General features: G+C 49.9%; 5 protein-coding genes across 5 annotated transcripts; 4 read left to right on the top strand and 1 right to left on the bottom strand.

Annotated features, from left to right (window-relative positions):
* Nucleotides 1-1,240: 1,240 nt before the first annotated feature.
* AAFC00_005178 (uncharacterized protein) lies at nucleotides 1,241-4,697 on the top strand (the record flags this gene model as incomplete). The annotated part of the gene is made up of 2 exons (XM_069344923.1): nucleotides 1,241-4,492; nucleotides 4,551-4,697. 2 exons carry the CDS (start codon nucleotides 1,241-1,243, stop codon nucleotides 4,695-4,697), a joined length of 3,399 nt encoding a protein of 1,132 aa, XP_069202755.1.
* Nucleotides 4,698-5,157: 460 nt separating this feature from the next.
* On the bottom strand, nucleotides 5,158-5,654 carry AAFC00_005177 (uncharacterized protein; the record flags this gene model as incomplete). The annotated part of the gene is made up of 3 exons (XM_069344922.1): nucleotides 5,158-5,340; nucleotides 5,412-5,492; nucleotides 5,652-5,654. 3 exons carry the CDS (start codon nucleotides 5,652-5,654, stop codon nucleotides 5,158-5,160), a joined length of 267 nt encoding a protein of 88 aa, XP_069202754.1.
* A 455-nt stretch (nucleotides 5,655-6,109) lies between these two features.
* On the top strand, nucleotides 6,110-11,375 carry AAFC00_005176 (uncharacterized protein; the record flags this gene model as incomplete). The annotated part of the gene is made up of 6 exons (XM_069348230.1): nucleotides 6,110-6,140; nucleotides 6,203-8,295; nucleotides 8,347-8,438; nucleotides 8,489-9,056; nucleotides 9,110-10,201; nucleotides 10,269-11,375. The coding sequence occupies 6 exons, from the start codon at nucleotides 6,110-6,112 to the stop codon at nucleotides 11,373-11,375; spliced, it is 4,983 nt and encodes a 1,660-aa protein (XP_069202753.1).
* A 1,511-nt stretch (nucleotides 11,376-12,886) lies between these two features.
* AAFC00_005175 (uncharacterized protein) lies at nucleotides 12,887-13,298 on the top strand (the record flags this gene model as incomplete). Its single annotated transcript, XM_069348606.1, has 2 exons — nucleotides 12,887-12,900; nucleotides 12,968-13,298. The coding sequence occupies 2 exons, from the start codon at nucleotides 12,887-12,889 to the stop codon at nucleotides 13,296-13,298; spliced, it is 345 nt and encodes a 114-aa protein (XP_069202752.1).
* A 1,539-nt stretch (nucleotides 13,299-14,837) lies between these two features.
* On the top strand, nucleotides 14,838-17,092 carry AAFC00_005174 (uncharacterized protein; the record flags this gene model as incomplete). Its single annotated transcript, XM_069348605.1, has 2 exons — nucleotides 14,838-16,013; nucleotides 16,079-17,092. The coding sequence occupies 2 exons, from the start codon at nucleotides 14,838-14,840 to the stop codon at nucleotides 17,090-17,092; spliced, it is 2,190 nt and encodes a 729-aa protein (XP_069202751.1).
* Between the last annotated feature and the right edge of the window lie 33 nt (nucleotides 17,093-17,125).

Here is a 17,125-nt window from a genome sequence, read left to right as displayed (position 1 = left end):
GGCGAAAAGATGTGATCGGCGAGCGTCGAGGATGTGGGCGAAAAGGCGAAAGGCCCAGACTGGACTGGACTGGATCTTGGGCGTGCGTGCAATGAGAGACTGACTCCGATTGGACAATATAGAGATTGGGGGGAGAAAAACTGTGTGATATGCCTTTGGTATGAATAATACCGTATTGCAAAGTACATGAGATATGACTCTGACTGTTATATTACTTGACTCTTGGGATCCGTGCTTAAACACTGTAATTGATGCGACACAGCAGCTCCAGTAATTATGACACGCTGCTGTAGAGCTGTTGTACAATCATACCTTACTGTACCACTGGTCAACTCAATGGACCTTACACAGCTTGCAACATTTCATGCTTGACTAACCATTGCGTAACCACTAATGGCTCTTCATCTCAAGCGGCAACTCGAACAATGTAAGTAGAGTATTGTTACAGTAGACGCCAACCCCATAGCAACTGAAACTGCTTCGCCCAACAAACGTCGAGAGCAGCATGACCGTTTAGAGACGTCGGTCGCCGAGACGACTGCCTTCTAATATAACACAAATGGAATACAATAGATATACCTTGGTGCTGATCCACAATTCATTATTGTCAACCGAGCCAGCCTGATGTGAATAAGTAATGAACACTTGATAACTTCTTCTTCTCTTGCCGTTGCGGCCCAGGCTCAGGCATGGCTGAAATCCAATATGCCTACTTTGACTCACATTGCCTTGAATAAGACATCGTACCTTGTCTAGCTTGTGTTCTACTCCCACAGAACACATACCGGACCTTCTCTTAGCAGGTATTCCGATTACACTTTTATTCATAACTCGAGCTTGAGGTTCCTGTCCAGACCACACGAACCCTACTGGAAGCTGCGCTTTGCGGAAGGCGTTTCGGCGCGCACTTGCCGAGATGTGGGGTACTTTAGGTCACTTCCCAGTCATGTCTGATGACATACCATGCCATCTGTACTACGACGAGCAAAAGGATCGTTATATTGTCTCCGAGGTAGAGTGCTGTAGCATCCTGTAACTAGCAGATGGTCAATCTTGGATCGAGCAGCTCCCTGCAGTCTCACAATTAGCCATTTGTTATTGGAAGGGACTAAGTCGACTCAAACCATGTTTTTAGTAACTTGCTTCGCAAGCTTACACAATTTGATCCTCGCTCGCTGAATCATTAAATACTCTTGCTATCTACCTCGAGACCACAGTACCATCTAGCCTCGCTCACAAAATGAGGGACGCTCTCGGTGAAACTCTCCTGAGACGAGAGCTGCAAGACTCGCTTGGAGGAATCAGGAAGATCCGATCACTGTACGGCGACAAGAGCTGGATCAAGAATCTGGACATCGTAAATGAACTCGATGGACACTCTGGATGTGTAAATGCCTTGTCTTGGGCCAAGTCCGGTCGACTCCTTGCCTCGGGGTCTGATGATCAGCACTTGAACATCCATACTTACCAGCCTGATCACTCCATCTCGCAGTTCGCTCTGACCACTACTGTGGCCACCGGCCATACCGCCAACATATTCTCTGTGAAATTTATGCCTCACTCCAATGATCGTACCCTCATCACTGCCGCTGGTGACTCCGAAGTCAGGGTGTTTGATCTCGAATATGCCGGAGCTAGCTCACAGCCATCGGCGGCATCGTCACTGTCCACTCAAGGTCGACGACAAGGTGTGACCAGTGCCCTCCGCAACGACACTCGTTACCTAACAGATGGGAATACTAATTGCCGTGTCTACCGGTCCCACGGCGATCGGGTCAAAAGAATCGTCACTGAGTCTTCGCCGCATCTCTTCATGACTTGCTCAGAGGACGGCGAGGTCCGACAGTGGGATCTGAGGCAACCGTCCTCGGCTTACCCATCCCCCGGAAGTCGTTTCGTGAGTTCAGACGACTCCAACGTCCCTCCTCCCTTGATCTCGTACAAGCGATACAACCTTGATCTCAATACCATCTCTTGCTCTCCTAGTCAGCCACACTATATCGCTCTTGGAGGGGCTCACCTTCACTGCTTTCTGCACGATCGGAGAATGACAGGCAGAGACATACTGTTGGAGCGTGGTGCATCTCCTACTTTCCCCACAACCACAGCCGAAGATGCAGACCTGCTGAGTCAAGCTACACGCTGCGTGAGAAAGTTTGCACCTAATGGTCAGCCTAAAATGCGACGCACAGACAACGGACATATCACCGCCTGCAAGATCAGTGATGCCTTTCCTAACGAGATGATTGTCAGCTGGTCAGGCGATCACATCTACAGCTTCGACTTGCTGCGAAGCCCCGATGTCAGTGAACAAATAGGAACCGCCTCACCTTCGTCAAGTGTAGGTACTAGCCGAAGAGCCAGAGAGAGTAACGAAAGAAAGCGAAAGAGGAAAGCCGGAAGCCAGCGTTCGCTTTCTCAAGAGGGGACCTCGCGAGCGGAATCTAGGCAACGGACTGAGACGCCCGCATCATCTAATTATGAAGGCGAGATGGCTTTAAGAGTACAATACCAGAACGGGCAGACGGAAGACATTCCCATCGACAGTTCGCCGCGTCCTGCCAGTCCATTATCTTCTTTGCGTGAATCTGTACTTACAGACGCCCAACGTAGATCATATCGGCTTGCGAGAAACGTAGTGCAATTGCGGAAGAGCATGTTCACCTTGGGACCTGCTGCAAATACATCTCAGCGAGACATTACCGGACATGCCGCCTCATTCACCTCTGTCTTGGGCTATGCCGCAACGATCTACCCCGAGTTCCTCACGATAAGCCGAGACTGGCGGTATCCCATCGATGGTCTGGTCGAGGATGTTATCCTTCACCGAACTCTACGCTCGCAAAGAGATTCTGCTTGCCGCTTCGTTCAGGCCGCTGGCGTCATTGCACGAGCACTTGGTGGCATACTACAGACGCCAGGCCAGTCTGCGACATTGTCCCACTTTAGTGCAATCACTTTCATTCCTAATGAAGGGCCGGACGCACCGAAGCATGAGATATTTGGCTACGACTTCCTCAAAGCTATTTTTCTATGGCTTGCCAGTGGCATTGGTACGCTGCTGGAAGGCTTTTCAAGCGCATCACCCATGGCGCGTCATGCACTGCGATTACCTGTGCCAAAGAATTCGGGCTTCCAAGCAATGGATGACCTGCTCATACCCTATCTGATGGAGCTTGCGTCTGACAGACCGGTGGTGAATGTCGATGCTTCGAGGTTCGAGACCGACGAGAACCGGATACTCTATGCTAGTGAGAAGGCAGCTGTCGCAGCTTTTGCTGCAGCACTTCAAATTCCATTCACCGACCTCGCATACACGCCAGACTCGGCGCTGGAAGGTTCAAGTCTCGTCGAGGGGCGCAGAGCGTTTGCGCAGGATAGAACTACAGCCCTACTTCACTGGGGTTATGAAGTGGCTCGCGGTTTATTGATGAACGCGGGCGAAGGCGTCAATTTTGCCTTTGTAGATCATGCTTTTGGTGGTCTCGGCACACATACCCTCCGAGAAGAAGCTAGTATCCTTGAACGGCAGCAGGATATCGACCCCGATGAAGCGGAGCCAGCCGTCGAGGCGTTCGAGATGATCAATCACATATCGCCGCCCACTCTCGCAGTCGACGATCTAGGAACCGTATATGCCGACGAAGATGTCACAGTGGAGGGTTTCCGCACCGCCGTGGTAAACCGAGTGGAAGGAAGCGATGCAGAAGAGTTCGATGAAGAGTATGATGATGATGATGATGATGATGATGATGACGACGATGATGACGAGGATGCAGACACACATGGTGATGGCGAGCGTATCGAAGAAGAGGAAGAGGAGGTTGACGAAGAGGAGGACGAGGACGATGATGAGGAGTACGGTCTGCCACTCTACAGGAGCGCCTTCGAGCGACGGCGACTGCGGGAGAAGGTTGAGGAAAATGTTGCTTGCGCAACACACAACAGGGTCTATGCTGGGCACTGCAATGTGAGAACAGTCAAAGACGTCAACTATTTTGGTTTGCAGGACGAGTACGTTATGTCCGGATCAGATGACGGAAACCTCTTCATCTGGGATCGGAAGAGCGGTCAGCTTGTCAACATTCTCGAGGGAGATGGCGAAGTTGTCAATGTAATGCAAGGGCATCCTTACGAGCCATTGCTCGCAGTCAGTGGAATCGACCACACAATCAAGATCTTCTCGCCTGACTTCAGGGCGAGAGAGGCGGCAAGACTTGGCCGTGGTATCGAGGCTGTCGATGCTAGTGACTTTTCCAGCATATCGGGAGTCTCTTGGGGCAGAAACAGACGCCAACCTTGGCGAGCGACAATGGCAAGCACGTCCGAACCCGCGATGCCGGTTCGTGGTACAGATGGCGACATGGACGAAGATGAGGAGTACGTGGCACCAGGAGGATTGACTTCAAGGAAGCGAATGCACAAAGAGTACCAAATTGTCAGTCGCAACGATGTCGACAGACAAGGCGGCAATAACGAAGCTTTTGTCACTGTAAGTTCATCTTTGACATGTATTCTTTTGTATCACCAGCTAATGAAGTCTTTCACAGAGGAGCATGCTCGCGACGCTGGCCCAGCATATTCGACGAAGAAGAGCCGAGGGTGCAACAGGAGAAGACGGTGATGATGATGAAGGTGCGGCTATTGGTACAGTCGGCGGACGAATAGTCATTGGAGACGATTGTGTGATCATGTGAGATAGAACTTGAGTCAGAGACAGCTCTTTTCACTCTTTGGTAATGGTACACGAGAAGATATGTTGCACAAGAGAAGAGCGCATGTAGTCCATAGACTATGGGAGTCTGAGTGGTGACAGAAGCCGTTCTCAGCACGAATGGCACTTTGCAACAGTGTATCACTTCTTCGAGCTCTTAAATCATAGCTGCTTGATCTTTGATAAAAGCTTCTTTGGAAGATGAGATATATATGTTCTTTTTTTCAGTCCAAACACAAGATGTATACGTGCGCCCTCTTTTCGTTCCCTTTCCAGTCCCCATACAATCACCAAAGGAACAGGTACAGACTCAAAGGAGGGAAGACCGACGCCCCCATATCCTAGCTCCTGCCTTCTAATCCCCCCTGTTGCTCATACCCGCCAACCCCATCCCATTCTCGTCCCACATATCTCCGCTCTTCGACTCATCTACTCCGATCCATCTACTTCTTCTTCTGCGCCTGCGCAGCCTTGAGCGCCCTCTTCCTATTACTCTTGATCATGACCAGCGACAAGAAACTGCCGACCACGGCGCCACCCACGAGGATCAGGATGACGGGGATGCGGATCGCCCATACGCGGGGTGGGAAGAGAGATTGGGAGGGGTGCGAGGGGTCGACGAAGGGCTTTTTTTTGTGGTCAGTATTTATTGGTGGAGGTAGAGAGAGGAAGGGAGGGAGGGGCGAAGGAGATGTACCATCAGGAGAGTCCATATCGTGTAGTAAAGGAATATCGCTGTTGATGCTACGAGCATTGAGCCGCCTACGAGTTGTCCGAGCTGTGCGAAAGGGGGGTTAGCTCTTTGGTCTTTTATATACCCTGTTGATCTTCTATTTTTTGCTTCCGAGAAAGAATGGAAGCTACGCATGTATAAATGCAAGCGCGCCATTACTGTTGTGGACTTGAAAGGTGGGTGGGCGAAAGGGTTATCATGTACCATTGTGTGCTGAGTTTGAGATGCGATGTGAAGTTCCGGGTATAGCGACAAGTCAAAATGTCGTGGTTATAGATAAATCTCGAGATGTTTGTATATCCGAATGGTGTAGGTGTTACTTTAATCCCTATTTCACCCCGGACTTTTGTTGTGTTACAATTATACGCTACAAATACGTGAAAGTATGGGGTTAGAAGCAGCACGGCAGCTGCTCAGCATGTGAAGAGCTGCAAACGAGGCAAACAAGATGTTATTATTGCCCGCATCACCCATGGTCACAGTAGTGAGGTGGACTACCCAGACTAGTGCTCTCTCTGTCCTATTCCTTTAGCCTATTTGTGTTGTCGCAAGAGGTGAGGTGGTGTAAATAGCGACGCATAGACCCGATCACAGGAAATGCGCAGTACTTAGGTCAATATATACACCAATTGACGCCGTCTTGGTGATATGCAGATGCGATGATGGAGGCCTCTCTGAGCTCTAAAGTCACAGGTGAAGCATCATTGTTATTGCTGCTAGTAAACTGCAATGAGATGGCTGACAGTGATGTACAGTCGAGTACCATGATCCATCTGGCGTATTCCCTCTGATATCGCAAGATCTCGCAGCAAGACTACCCCTACGGAACCTCAATTGGAAGTCGCCCACGCGACCACTTCGCTCAATCGGAGCCCTCCATGTTGAATTTGTTCCTGATGCTGCGACTGCGGCGAAGAATGGAGTTACGCAGCTGCAGCGTCTAGATTCGACTGGCCCAAATACCGATGGCAGCAGTGCTGGATCAGGCAAAGAAAGACGACATCAGATACCCGGTCTATTGCAGACTCCATACCTCAAGATTTACTTGCTACGATGCGACGACAAAGATGCCTATAAAGTCAGCAAACGCCAGCTGCTGCGCGACTGGATCAAACAAAACACTCCTCCCATACAGACCACTCCTCAAGCCAGTAAAGTAGAGAACCATGACGCTTGTGAGTGGCTGATTTTGCATGTTGTCATACCCGACACCGTTGCCGCGAGTGAGCCTCGATGGACTGCCGCCTCCAAGAAAGACCCCGATGAGCTTGTTGAGAGACCGCAGAGCACGGCCAAATGGCCCGGCAAAAGCACTCGAACCGTCTTAGACAAGATCCGTGCCGACTTCAATGTTTCGAGCAAGTCGGCGCCTGACCGTGTTGCTCAGATCAGGCTGCAGAAAAAGGATGTTCCTGCCAACGTCCTGCCGCACTCACCTGTGCCTTCAATGTACACTGAAAGCCCTCAGGAGCAAGACAATGCTTGGCAGGACCTCGTCTCGAAGTTCAAGACCTTGATACTCACGTCTTTTGACATGCGAGTTTCACAGTACGAAGATGATATCCGGGAGAAAGACGCGCAGCGTGCCTTACCCGGCTGGAATTTTTGCACTTTCTTCACACTAAAGGAAGGCCTTGCCAGAGGCTTTGAGAGCGTAGGTCTTGTTGAAGATGCATTGGCTATCTACGATGAACTGTCTGCTGGTCTTGACACTGCTGTCCGAGATAGTGTCTCTGGTACTGATGCAGCCAACGGTACTTTCCTGGGTGACATGCAGCCGCATAGAGACGCTTTGCAGCAGATCGTACAATCCTCAACAGCTGGAAACGATAATGCTGACCAGAAGCTGCAAGCCATCTTCACTGACCCTCTAGATCTGACCAAGAAAGACTATCGTGGTGAGATAGTCAAGAGCACGATCTGTCTCTTTGACTTCCATCTTTACATCTTTGCTAGGCAGAGAACACTACTAATTCGCCTGTCTGCTGCGTTGGGCCCGGCCCAGCAGAAGAGACCTCAGTCAAGCCAATCCGTTGCAAAGGACGATAACCTGGCTTCCTTGGCTCAAGCATGTAAGCGCGCGGCTGCCTTTGCAGCCAGCAATTCTCGAGTCTTGAGACACGGTCTGAGAAATGAGTACGATCACACTTTGTATTCACCCAACGTAGAAATCCATGTTGATAGTCTTTGTAGGTCCCAACCAGAATCTCAATCCTCTTCTCTTCAGATCGATTCACTTGTTGAAAATGTCGCCTCTTCTTGGACATATGCTGTGATAGATCAGATACTCGCCGAAACTGTCTCTGACAGATTGCCATCCTCCCAGACCTCTAGTGATGGTCTGTCTACTCCGCAGCGACCCGGTTCTGGTAGCCATAATCGTGGAGATGGCAATGCTTTCAGTTTCCCGCAAGGCGCAAACACACATGCGAATCGATCAAGCTCACTCCAGAAGAGCGGATCTTCCTCTAGTTCTTCGTTGACACCTGCATCTCTTGAGAAAGACCGCTTCAATAAGATGCCTAGCGCAATGCCGAGTAGCATGACTCTCGGCCAAGTAGGTGCCGGTGTTGCTGGACTCGCTGCTAGTCGGGCTGAGCTCTTCACCATGCAACGCAACATTATAGAGACAATGGCGAGGAAGAAGGGTTGGAAGACTGGCTGGGCGGCGCTTGTCAGCACTACGCCTGTGACTGAAGTGAATTTGAACGACAAGGATGACGAAGACGATGCTACCGCACCTGATGCTGGATCGGAGGAGATGTCTGACGCTAACTCCAAGACACTACTCAGTGCCGCGCTATCCACCGTTTTGACGACAGAGCAAGACTTTAGAGCCGCATATGAGGTAAGTGGGCTCTATAAGACATCTTCCGTGCTGTACTAATTTCCTACATAGCAATTGACCAACCTCGCTCTATCACATTTCGTTATTGCCAATCGTACCAACTCATCGAACATTATGACCAGCGATCTCGCGGTGCTCAAATAGTAGGTCTCCACTCTACACTCGTCGTCTACGACCTGCTCACTTTTCCCAGCCAAATTGGCGACTATGCTCAAGCAGCAACCCTCTTCCAAAAATCATCGCCTGTTTACCTACAAGGGAATTGGACATATGTGCACGCCGAGATGCTTAGAGCATATGCGAAATGCCTGAAAGAACTACACCGAAAGGATGAGTACATGCGCGTCATGCTGAGCCTGCTTAGCAAAGTTATAGCACGACAACGCGCGCAGAAGCTACCTAAGATGCGATTCGCGACTCGCGATCCGTCGTCAGCATGGCATGATGATGAGGCAATTGATATCAACGGTATATTGGCAGATCTGTCCGTCTACTCTAAGGACTTACCCTATAATTTCACTTCACCCATGATGGATTTCTTCGACGACATACACATCAGTCCAGAGGTCACACATTATGAAGACAAGGATGGATTCTGCTTGGATGTGCAGTTCCGTCATCTGCTTGAGGACGAGTTCACGCTCGAGAAAGTACGACTGCGACTTGTGAGCACACAGGAGCCGGTGCAGGAGATATGGCTTGGTAGTGATACTGAAGTCGAGCTGAAACGAGGTTTGATGAAGTTGAAGCTCCATTCAAATGTAAGTTTGAAACCATTTCTGGATATGCGAATGTGGGCTGATGAGTGTATCAGATCACTACATATGGCGGTCATCTTGTCGATAAGCTTGTGCTCGACTCCGACAAACTGCGATTCATCCACGATTTTCAGCCTAAGCCTCAAGCTACCCCATTGGGTATCACGAACGCCACGAAGGCTGAGCAGGATGCTGCGAGCACTGGTCCGGCAGTTTTGATTTTCCCGCATGGAGATGCATTTGAAGTTCGTGCTTCACTGACAAGGCAAATCTATGTTGACAAGCTGCGAGATGTCGTGATTGACATTAATACTGGACGTAACGCTGTCGAAAGCCTCGACCTTCGTCTACGAGCAGCATCAGCTGGTTTACGACTGCATACTGCTGAAGCAACGACACTCGGCGAAGGCATCGAGCTCGACACATCCCAAGGCGGACTCTTGCATACCGAAGCCATCGATGCGAATCAGCAAGTACGAATCGCGCTTCCATATAGCCTGGAGCACAGTCGCAGCGATGTGACAATCAAGATAGAAGCTCAGTACAAGACCTCCGCCGGTACTTTTGTCTTCGTCAGTACGTGCGTCATCATCATCGAACTGCCGTTAGATGTCGATGTTCACGACATCTTCAAAGCAAAGAGCCTCTTTTCGAGGTTCTCCATACGAACAACCAACTCGGTTCCCCTACAGGTCACGAAGGTGACACTTGCTGACTCTGCAGCGTATGCCGTGAAAGCGCTGCCTTGTCCACCATCAATGACTGTGTTCGACAAGCAGCCCGCTAATCTGACATATAAGATCACGAAGAAAACCGTGGATGAAGTTCTGACACTAGACAAGAAAGAAGCTGCTCTTGCTATGACAGTGCATTATCTCTGCGTTGACGAAATTGTCCTCGATCGAATCACTACTTCACTGAGAGCTGCCCTGGAGAATAGTCCCTACCAGCATTTGAGACGCCTCTTGCTTCCACTGCTTCGAGACGGTGTCCAATCGCACGCTTTGGCTCTGCAGTTGGAACGAGCAGTGCTTTTGCGCGAGCTGCGTCTACCATCATATGAGAGTGTCGGCTGGGATCACTCTATTGTTGATCTACCTGCGGCTTCGCAAGATGGTCTAGCAGCATGGTTGCGCGACTGGCATAGGGTGAGTTATACTCTTTCACGCTCATTATTGGCTACGTATGGAATCAAACTGACATTTCCTCCTCCAGCAAAACAAGCACATGGCGTTTGATCCCACGACACCTGGTGCTCATCAGTCATCTGCTCACCGGGAAATTACGATCACAGTAGACGTCCCAACGATAGATGTCGTGCACACCGCAACTCTGTCAACTCGTGATCCTGCTTCGTCTGATTCAGCTCCGTCAGTCAGAGGTCCAAAGACACCTGTGACAAGCGTAATGGGCAATCCACTGATAGCGGACCTACGCATAACACACACCCGACGCTGGGCCACCGCATCTCCCCTTGTCTCCTCGAGGACCTCGTCAGCATCTCGATTTAATGAGCAAGATCAACAGGACGATGAACCTTCGAACTTTGTTTACAGTCTGCGAGATCCAACAGAGACATGGCTGATTGGCGGACAACGTCGTGCACACTTTTCCTTCGACGGTATATCGTCTCTACCGTCAACGCCCAAGGACGAAATCAAGGAACAAGAGGGAGGCGAAGAAAGAGAAGAAAAGCACTTCTCCATAATTCTCATTCCTTTGAAACCCGGAACCCATCTCCTCCCAAGCATCGACATCGTACCCATGCTTCCGCCACCAGCAACATCATCGACAAACCTACTCTCCCCGCCCCTCATCTCATCCTCATCTCCATCCCTCGTCACAACCCCCACCTCCTCTTCATTCCTCTCCTCGTCTTCCGCACGCCCCCTCTCAGCCCCAGATAGCAGCCATCGATCCAGATCAACCACAAAGCCCCGTAAAGGCAGCGCCGCAGCCGCGCTCTGGGCCGAGAAACGCACATCTTCAAATCTTGCGCCTCCTACCACACCTATTCCGGCCTCCGGAGCGACAACCGCGGCACACCCAACACCAACGTGTGAAACAGACTATACATCCGCCGGCACCGTCGTCCGCGTTACACGAGACGTAAGAACAACGTCCATGACCGTCGGAGCCACTAATAACGGTACTTCGGCGGGGGCAATGTTCTCGTCTGGTGGTGCAGATGGTGGTGATGGTTTTCTAGGTGTTGGGGGAGGTGATGGGAGAGGCGGAGGGTCGAAGGGTGGACCTGGCGATAGGAGGAGTGCAGATGTGAGGTTTAGTACTGATACGAGGATTTCGGCGTTGATGAGTTAGTTAGTCGTGTTAATACCGACTTCTGCTTGCGGGGATCACGTAGTGAGGGAGAAAGCATTCCAGTCTCAGCATACTATGATAAATTATATTCTATACTCCAGATCTAAAGTAAACTTTGTATACTGTCATAATTTCAAATGCCCACGAAATATTCATCGCTGCAGGTCTCAGCGTGATTGATTGTAGTCACTACAAGCTTGGGAAGCTCCACAGCAAGTTCGATATCAGTTGTACTAATTCCCCGAATCAGGCTCAATTGCGATGTTGTCGCTTGTCTGGGGTGCTATCGTAATCTTATTACATGGCCCACGAAATTCGACGTTGTAGTGAGGCTCTGCTGCAGAACCCGCAAGGCCTCTTGATTAGTCATATCTTGGAATTCCAATGATCATTGTTAGCGCTCTTCGGAGTAATCATGCTCCGTTCCTCCGATCTCCGTTACTGGAGTTTATTTGAGCGAAGTTGCCGGAGCCACATCCAACATCTCTTCAACGCGATCAGCGGACATGTGAACGAATCTTGCAAGTCGCGTCAGCGTTGTGTGGCAGCACAGTGGGTTGCAGTCATCATGACCCCTGACTTAACTATATAGACCCGCCGAATCTCGCTCTCAGCAGCTTGTACGAATGTTGGAATCAATGATGTGACTTGATTAAAGGTAACTGCATAATCTATCGGGAGAAGTCTATGACTTGTGCAACCACTTGTTTGTCCGAAGCTTACCCGCGCTGACCGTGCTAGTCCTAATTTATTAACCATTGCATCTCGCAACAACGAAGGCATAACACTTGTGTGAAAGGAAGCTGGAGCCGCTCTCTGATGTCTCGGGTCACAATGTTTCCAAGGCTGTCACCCACGGTGCAGTCTCAATGACGATATAATCCGAAAATTAAATGTGCCCTCCCTGTCAGCTCTACAATCAAACGAATTAACACAAGGTTCTACGAGAATATTCAACCCAGACAAAGCTCTGAATCAATGCTCTGAATCGTTCTTTCAGACTCTGCGCTTTCTGATAGCTCTTGTGATATGCTATCTGGTCTGCTGATACGTTCGTGATATGCTTATCAAGTAGCAGCTGGGAAATGGACAGGACGGGCTACCTTAGTTTTGGCTTGGTTCCGGGTTTAAATTGTCGACCGCATGCCTGATCACCATGGCCGCCTAAGAGTGATTCTGGCCTGACACTATCCAGCATTATTTATGCGTTGGCAGGTAATCGGGCCACTGATAACGCTGCAACTGATTGCACCCTGGCTGCCTTGCATGGTTCATTTGTTTTGCTCCACCTGCTCCGCCACTTCACATCCTAACCCAGCCTTCAATGCTTACCTGTACAAGTATGATGATTTCGAGTGCTGTGGAGGCGCGGGACCTACTTTGCCCTCTAGTGTCTTTAGACTCGAAGGTTCTGACAAAAGCATCCTCAACACTGAGATTCATACAACCGCATTTTGTCACGACAACAGAATTGAATGCGATAGCCCAAGTCAATCGTGAACGTCTCCAAGATGACCACAGCCAGGTAAAGTACCCCAAGCTGATTGAGAAGAAAGGGTTCGAACACCTGCTGATCGACAAACTTGTTGTAGGCCCCATCTCTGGCAGGAAGCACTCGATGCCCTTGGTGAGAAAGATAGAAGCGTCATTCCAGGAAACTTCGCAAAGCCAGAAGAGCTACTTGTCGAGGTTAGTCGATACAGCTCCGAGTCGAAGGGTAAGTCGATCAAGCTGCCCAATGAGGAGGCCTTCTTCGTACGAGACGCACTCGAAAAGGTAGCTCGGTGGGTGAAGAAGTTCATCGAAGTTGGGGATGCGGCCGTACAGTATGATCTCGGACATGCTGCACTACCGTGGGCGGCGATACGGCTCGTGTTGCAGGTGAGGGGTCTTCATAAGGATTTGATGTTGATTATCATGTAACACTGGAGGATGTCAGATGTCGATGAACAACCTTGATAAACATGCCGCCGTGCTTGAGGGCGTCGAAAGAATTTCCTTTTATCTTGTATGGAGCAAGATTGAAGAAAGCAACTTGAATGTACCCTACGATGTGCATGACCAGCTCGAAAGCGCGATTATACAACTTTACACTGTCATTCTTGCCTTCATGGCCCGCTGCATACGATGTCTCACGGACAAGTCGCGTTAGCTGTCAACTCAGAGCACGTCATTAAGGTTCCTAACATAATGAAGGTCGTATCGTCACCGCCTTTTTCTCATCCGACTCGGGATTCATCAGTGATCTCGGTCGAATGGCTGCCACCAAGCTGGACATCGAGAATTACACGCGCCAAATCTCCAATCATCGGATCCATCAACAGTATGCTGAGACTTTAAGGGTCCGAGATCATCTCAAGGACATCGAGAAACCTATTATCCGCACCGAGCGAGCGATAGAGGCTGTATCGAGTTTCATGAGTCGTATCGAGAGCGAAAACGTGTTGGACTGGGCATCCAAAATCCCATACCAAAAACATTACAAGGTCGCGGAAGGGAAAGCACTTTTAGGCACTGGAGAATGGCTTTTTTGCGACGTTCACTACCGCGATTGGCACGACTGCAGTCGCTCACAGATGCTATGGCTCCACGGCAGTTCCGGATCTGGTAAAAGTACATTGCTGTTAGTTAGTTGACTGTATCAGGTGAATGATTGAGTAATGTGCTGACATGCCACTAGCTCTCTAATCATTCGATCATTGATCGATGCACACACGCAGCACCAGGCCCCCTATCCGATGTACTTCTTCTGTTCAAGGAATATCGCCGAGCCTGAACGTGCAGACCCAGAACAAATTCTACGCTCTCTCTTGCGGCAAGCTTCGGATCTTCCAGGGGGTCCGCCTCTACATTCTAAGCTCAAGGAAAGATTTGACAAGCGCCGAACAGCTGGCGAAGTTTCAGCCGATGAAGCTATCGACATCATTATTGACGCGATCGCATATCGCCCCTTGACTTACATCATAATCGATGCTCTAGATGAATGCGATAGCGCAAAGCGAAGAGACTTGATCGACTCTTTGAAGACGATCCTGACACGATCAACCAGTCTAGTCAAGATATTTATCACAAGCAGAGACAATTATTATGATATCTCAACGTCCATGGTTGGCTATCTAGCCGTATGTATAGATGCCACTCAAAATCAGGCTGACATCAACCGCTACGTACGATGTAGCGTTAAGGACGCGATAATGAAAAAGAAGCTGCTCCCCACAGAGAAGGTGAATGATGGATTGCGACAAAAGATTGAGGACAGCCTTGTTGACGGTGCCGCGGTAATGTTAGTGAGACTGCCAGTCCAGCTGCATACTCACCCAAATCTGATGGCTACTTCTAGTTTCCGCTGGGTCGAACTGCAACTCAAATTCAACACTAAAGAAACGCTCAGTGCTTCTCGACCGTCTGGGCAAACTGCCACCTGGCTTGGAAAAGATTTACCAGGAGTTATATGACCACAACATGGTGGAGCTAGGTGAGGACCAGGCCGAGGTGGTCAGGAAGATACTCTCATGGCTTCTTGTCTCTCAAAGACCACTAAATACCTCAGAAATGTGCAAGCTAGTCTGCGCTCCCGAAGTGCCTTCTATGACCAACGACACTATACTCGACATGTGCTTCGATCTAGTCAATCTTGATGAGGGACAGGATCAATTCAGGTTTTCCCACTTGTCCGTCAGAGAATTCTTGGAAAAGCGCACAAATGAATTCGCGCAAGCGTCAATGCAAAGCATGGCTACCAACGCGTGCGTGACTCTGATGATGGGACTCAAGTCGGTTCAGCCCGACGACTACGCTGCCTACCACTGGCCATTGCATGCAGAATACGCCACCAAGAACGGCGGCGAATCGAGGATTGAGCAAACACTTCGTACACTCTTCACTACTCAAATTGAGGACTTCGTAAAGTGGAACAACTATATACTATCCACGATTTCAGCTAGCGAGTACTGGGAACGCTCCCCAACTGAGAACCGACTCCGCGATGTGGTATCTCACGATGCTAACACTATCTTTGTGATTGCCTCATTTGGTCTTATCGCTCACTTGCACAGGACATCGTCAGAAGCAGCTGAGTTTACTAATCTTGAAGCAAAAAACGAGGATGGATACACAGCGTTATACCTGGCATCAGAACTTGGCCATATTCGCGCTGTAAGAACTCTTCTCGATAGAGGTGCTGATATCAACGCTGGAAACAGAGGCGACGGGAGTGCGCTTCAGGCTGCATCTAGAAGTGGTTACCTCGATGTTGTTCAGCTACTGCTTGAAAGTGGCGCTGATATCAACGCTGTAAACAGATACGACGGGAGTGCACTCCAGGCTGCATCTAGAAGTGGTTACCTCGATATTGTTCAGCTACTGCTTGATAGTGGCGCTGATATCAACGCTGTAGCCGAGAAAAGCGTGCTTCATGCTGCATCTGGATATGGTCACCTCGATATTGTGCAGCTACTGCTTAAGAAAGGTGCGAAAGCGGAAGGAGACGCACTAGTGATTGCGTCGTGCTTAGGCCATATTGAGATCGTACAGCTACTACTTGATCACGGCGTTGATATCAACGCTAAAGACAGAAACGGGAACGGTAGCGCTCTTAATGCCTCAGCTGAAAGTGGTGAGGCCGACTGCTTGAAAAAGGTGCGGAGGCCGAAGGAGAATCACTCAAGGTTGCGTCAGAAGAAGGTCACACTAAAATCGTACAGCTACTACTTAAAAAGGACGTCGATATGAAGTGCGATGATGCTCTCTATGCTGCGTCAAAGAATGGTCACGTTGACATTGTGCGACAGCTAGTCGAGAGAGGTCTGGACGCCGAGACCGATGCTCTCGAAGTAGCATCGTACGAAGGCCATGCCGATATTGTGCTGCTGCTCCTCCAGAAAGGTGTTAATATTGACGCCAGAAGCAATCGTGGCAGCGCACTCCAGGCTGCATCATTCAAAGGCCATTTCGACATCGTGCAGATTCTGCTTAAAAGGGGCGCTAATGTCAACGCTGAGAAAGGGGAGTACGGCAATGCACTCCATGTCGCGTCAATGAGCGGCAGCGCCACTGTTGTCCAGAAACTGCTTGAACAGGGCGCCAATGTCAGCAGTGATACCCTTTGTTCTGCAACGTGGAGGGGACATACTGATATTGTGCGACAATTGCTCGAGAAAGGCGCTGACGTTAACGCAAGAGGCGGTTATAATGGCGACTGCAGTGCACTGTATATTGCAGCATTTAACGGCCATACTGAGATTGTGCAGCAACTACTCGAGAAGGGCGCCGATATTTGCACGAACATCCGATTTGGCAATGCACTTTACGCTGCATCGTCAGAAGGTCACGTCGAGATTGTACAGCAGCTACTCGACAAATGCGCCGATTTCAATGCTACAGGTGATAAGCATAGCAACAGCAACGCGCTCCAGGCTGCATCAGAGGCCGGTTACGTTGAAATTGTGCGAAAGCTGCTTGAGAAGGGCGCCGACGTCAACACTGAGGTATATGAGTTCAGCGACACTGGCGTAGGTGAGGTTAGCAACGCACTCTACGCTGCAACAAAGAGGAGAAGCGACTGGGACGTTCGCGACTCAAGCGAAGGTAACATCGACCGTTGGGTTCCATCAGAGGACGATTATGCCAATGTCATCCAGCAGCTGCTTGAGAACGGTGCTGATGTTGATAAGGGGCGAGGTTATGGCCTCACGGTGCTCTTCGAGGGTAGTGAATAGGGGACCTATGAAGAAGACATTATATAGACTAAC

This window comes from Neodothiora populina (genome assembly GCF_041146345.1).
Source record: "Neodothiora populina strain CPC 39397 chromosome Unknown canker_contig_5, whole genome shotgun sequence".
Classification (NCBI taxonomy): Eukaryota; Fungi; Ascomycota; class Dothideomycetes; order Dothideales; family Dothioraceae; genus Neodothiora; species Neodothiora populina.
This window is presented reverse-complemented; position numbering and strand designations above follow the sequence as displayed.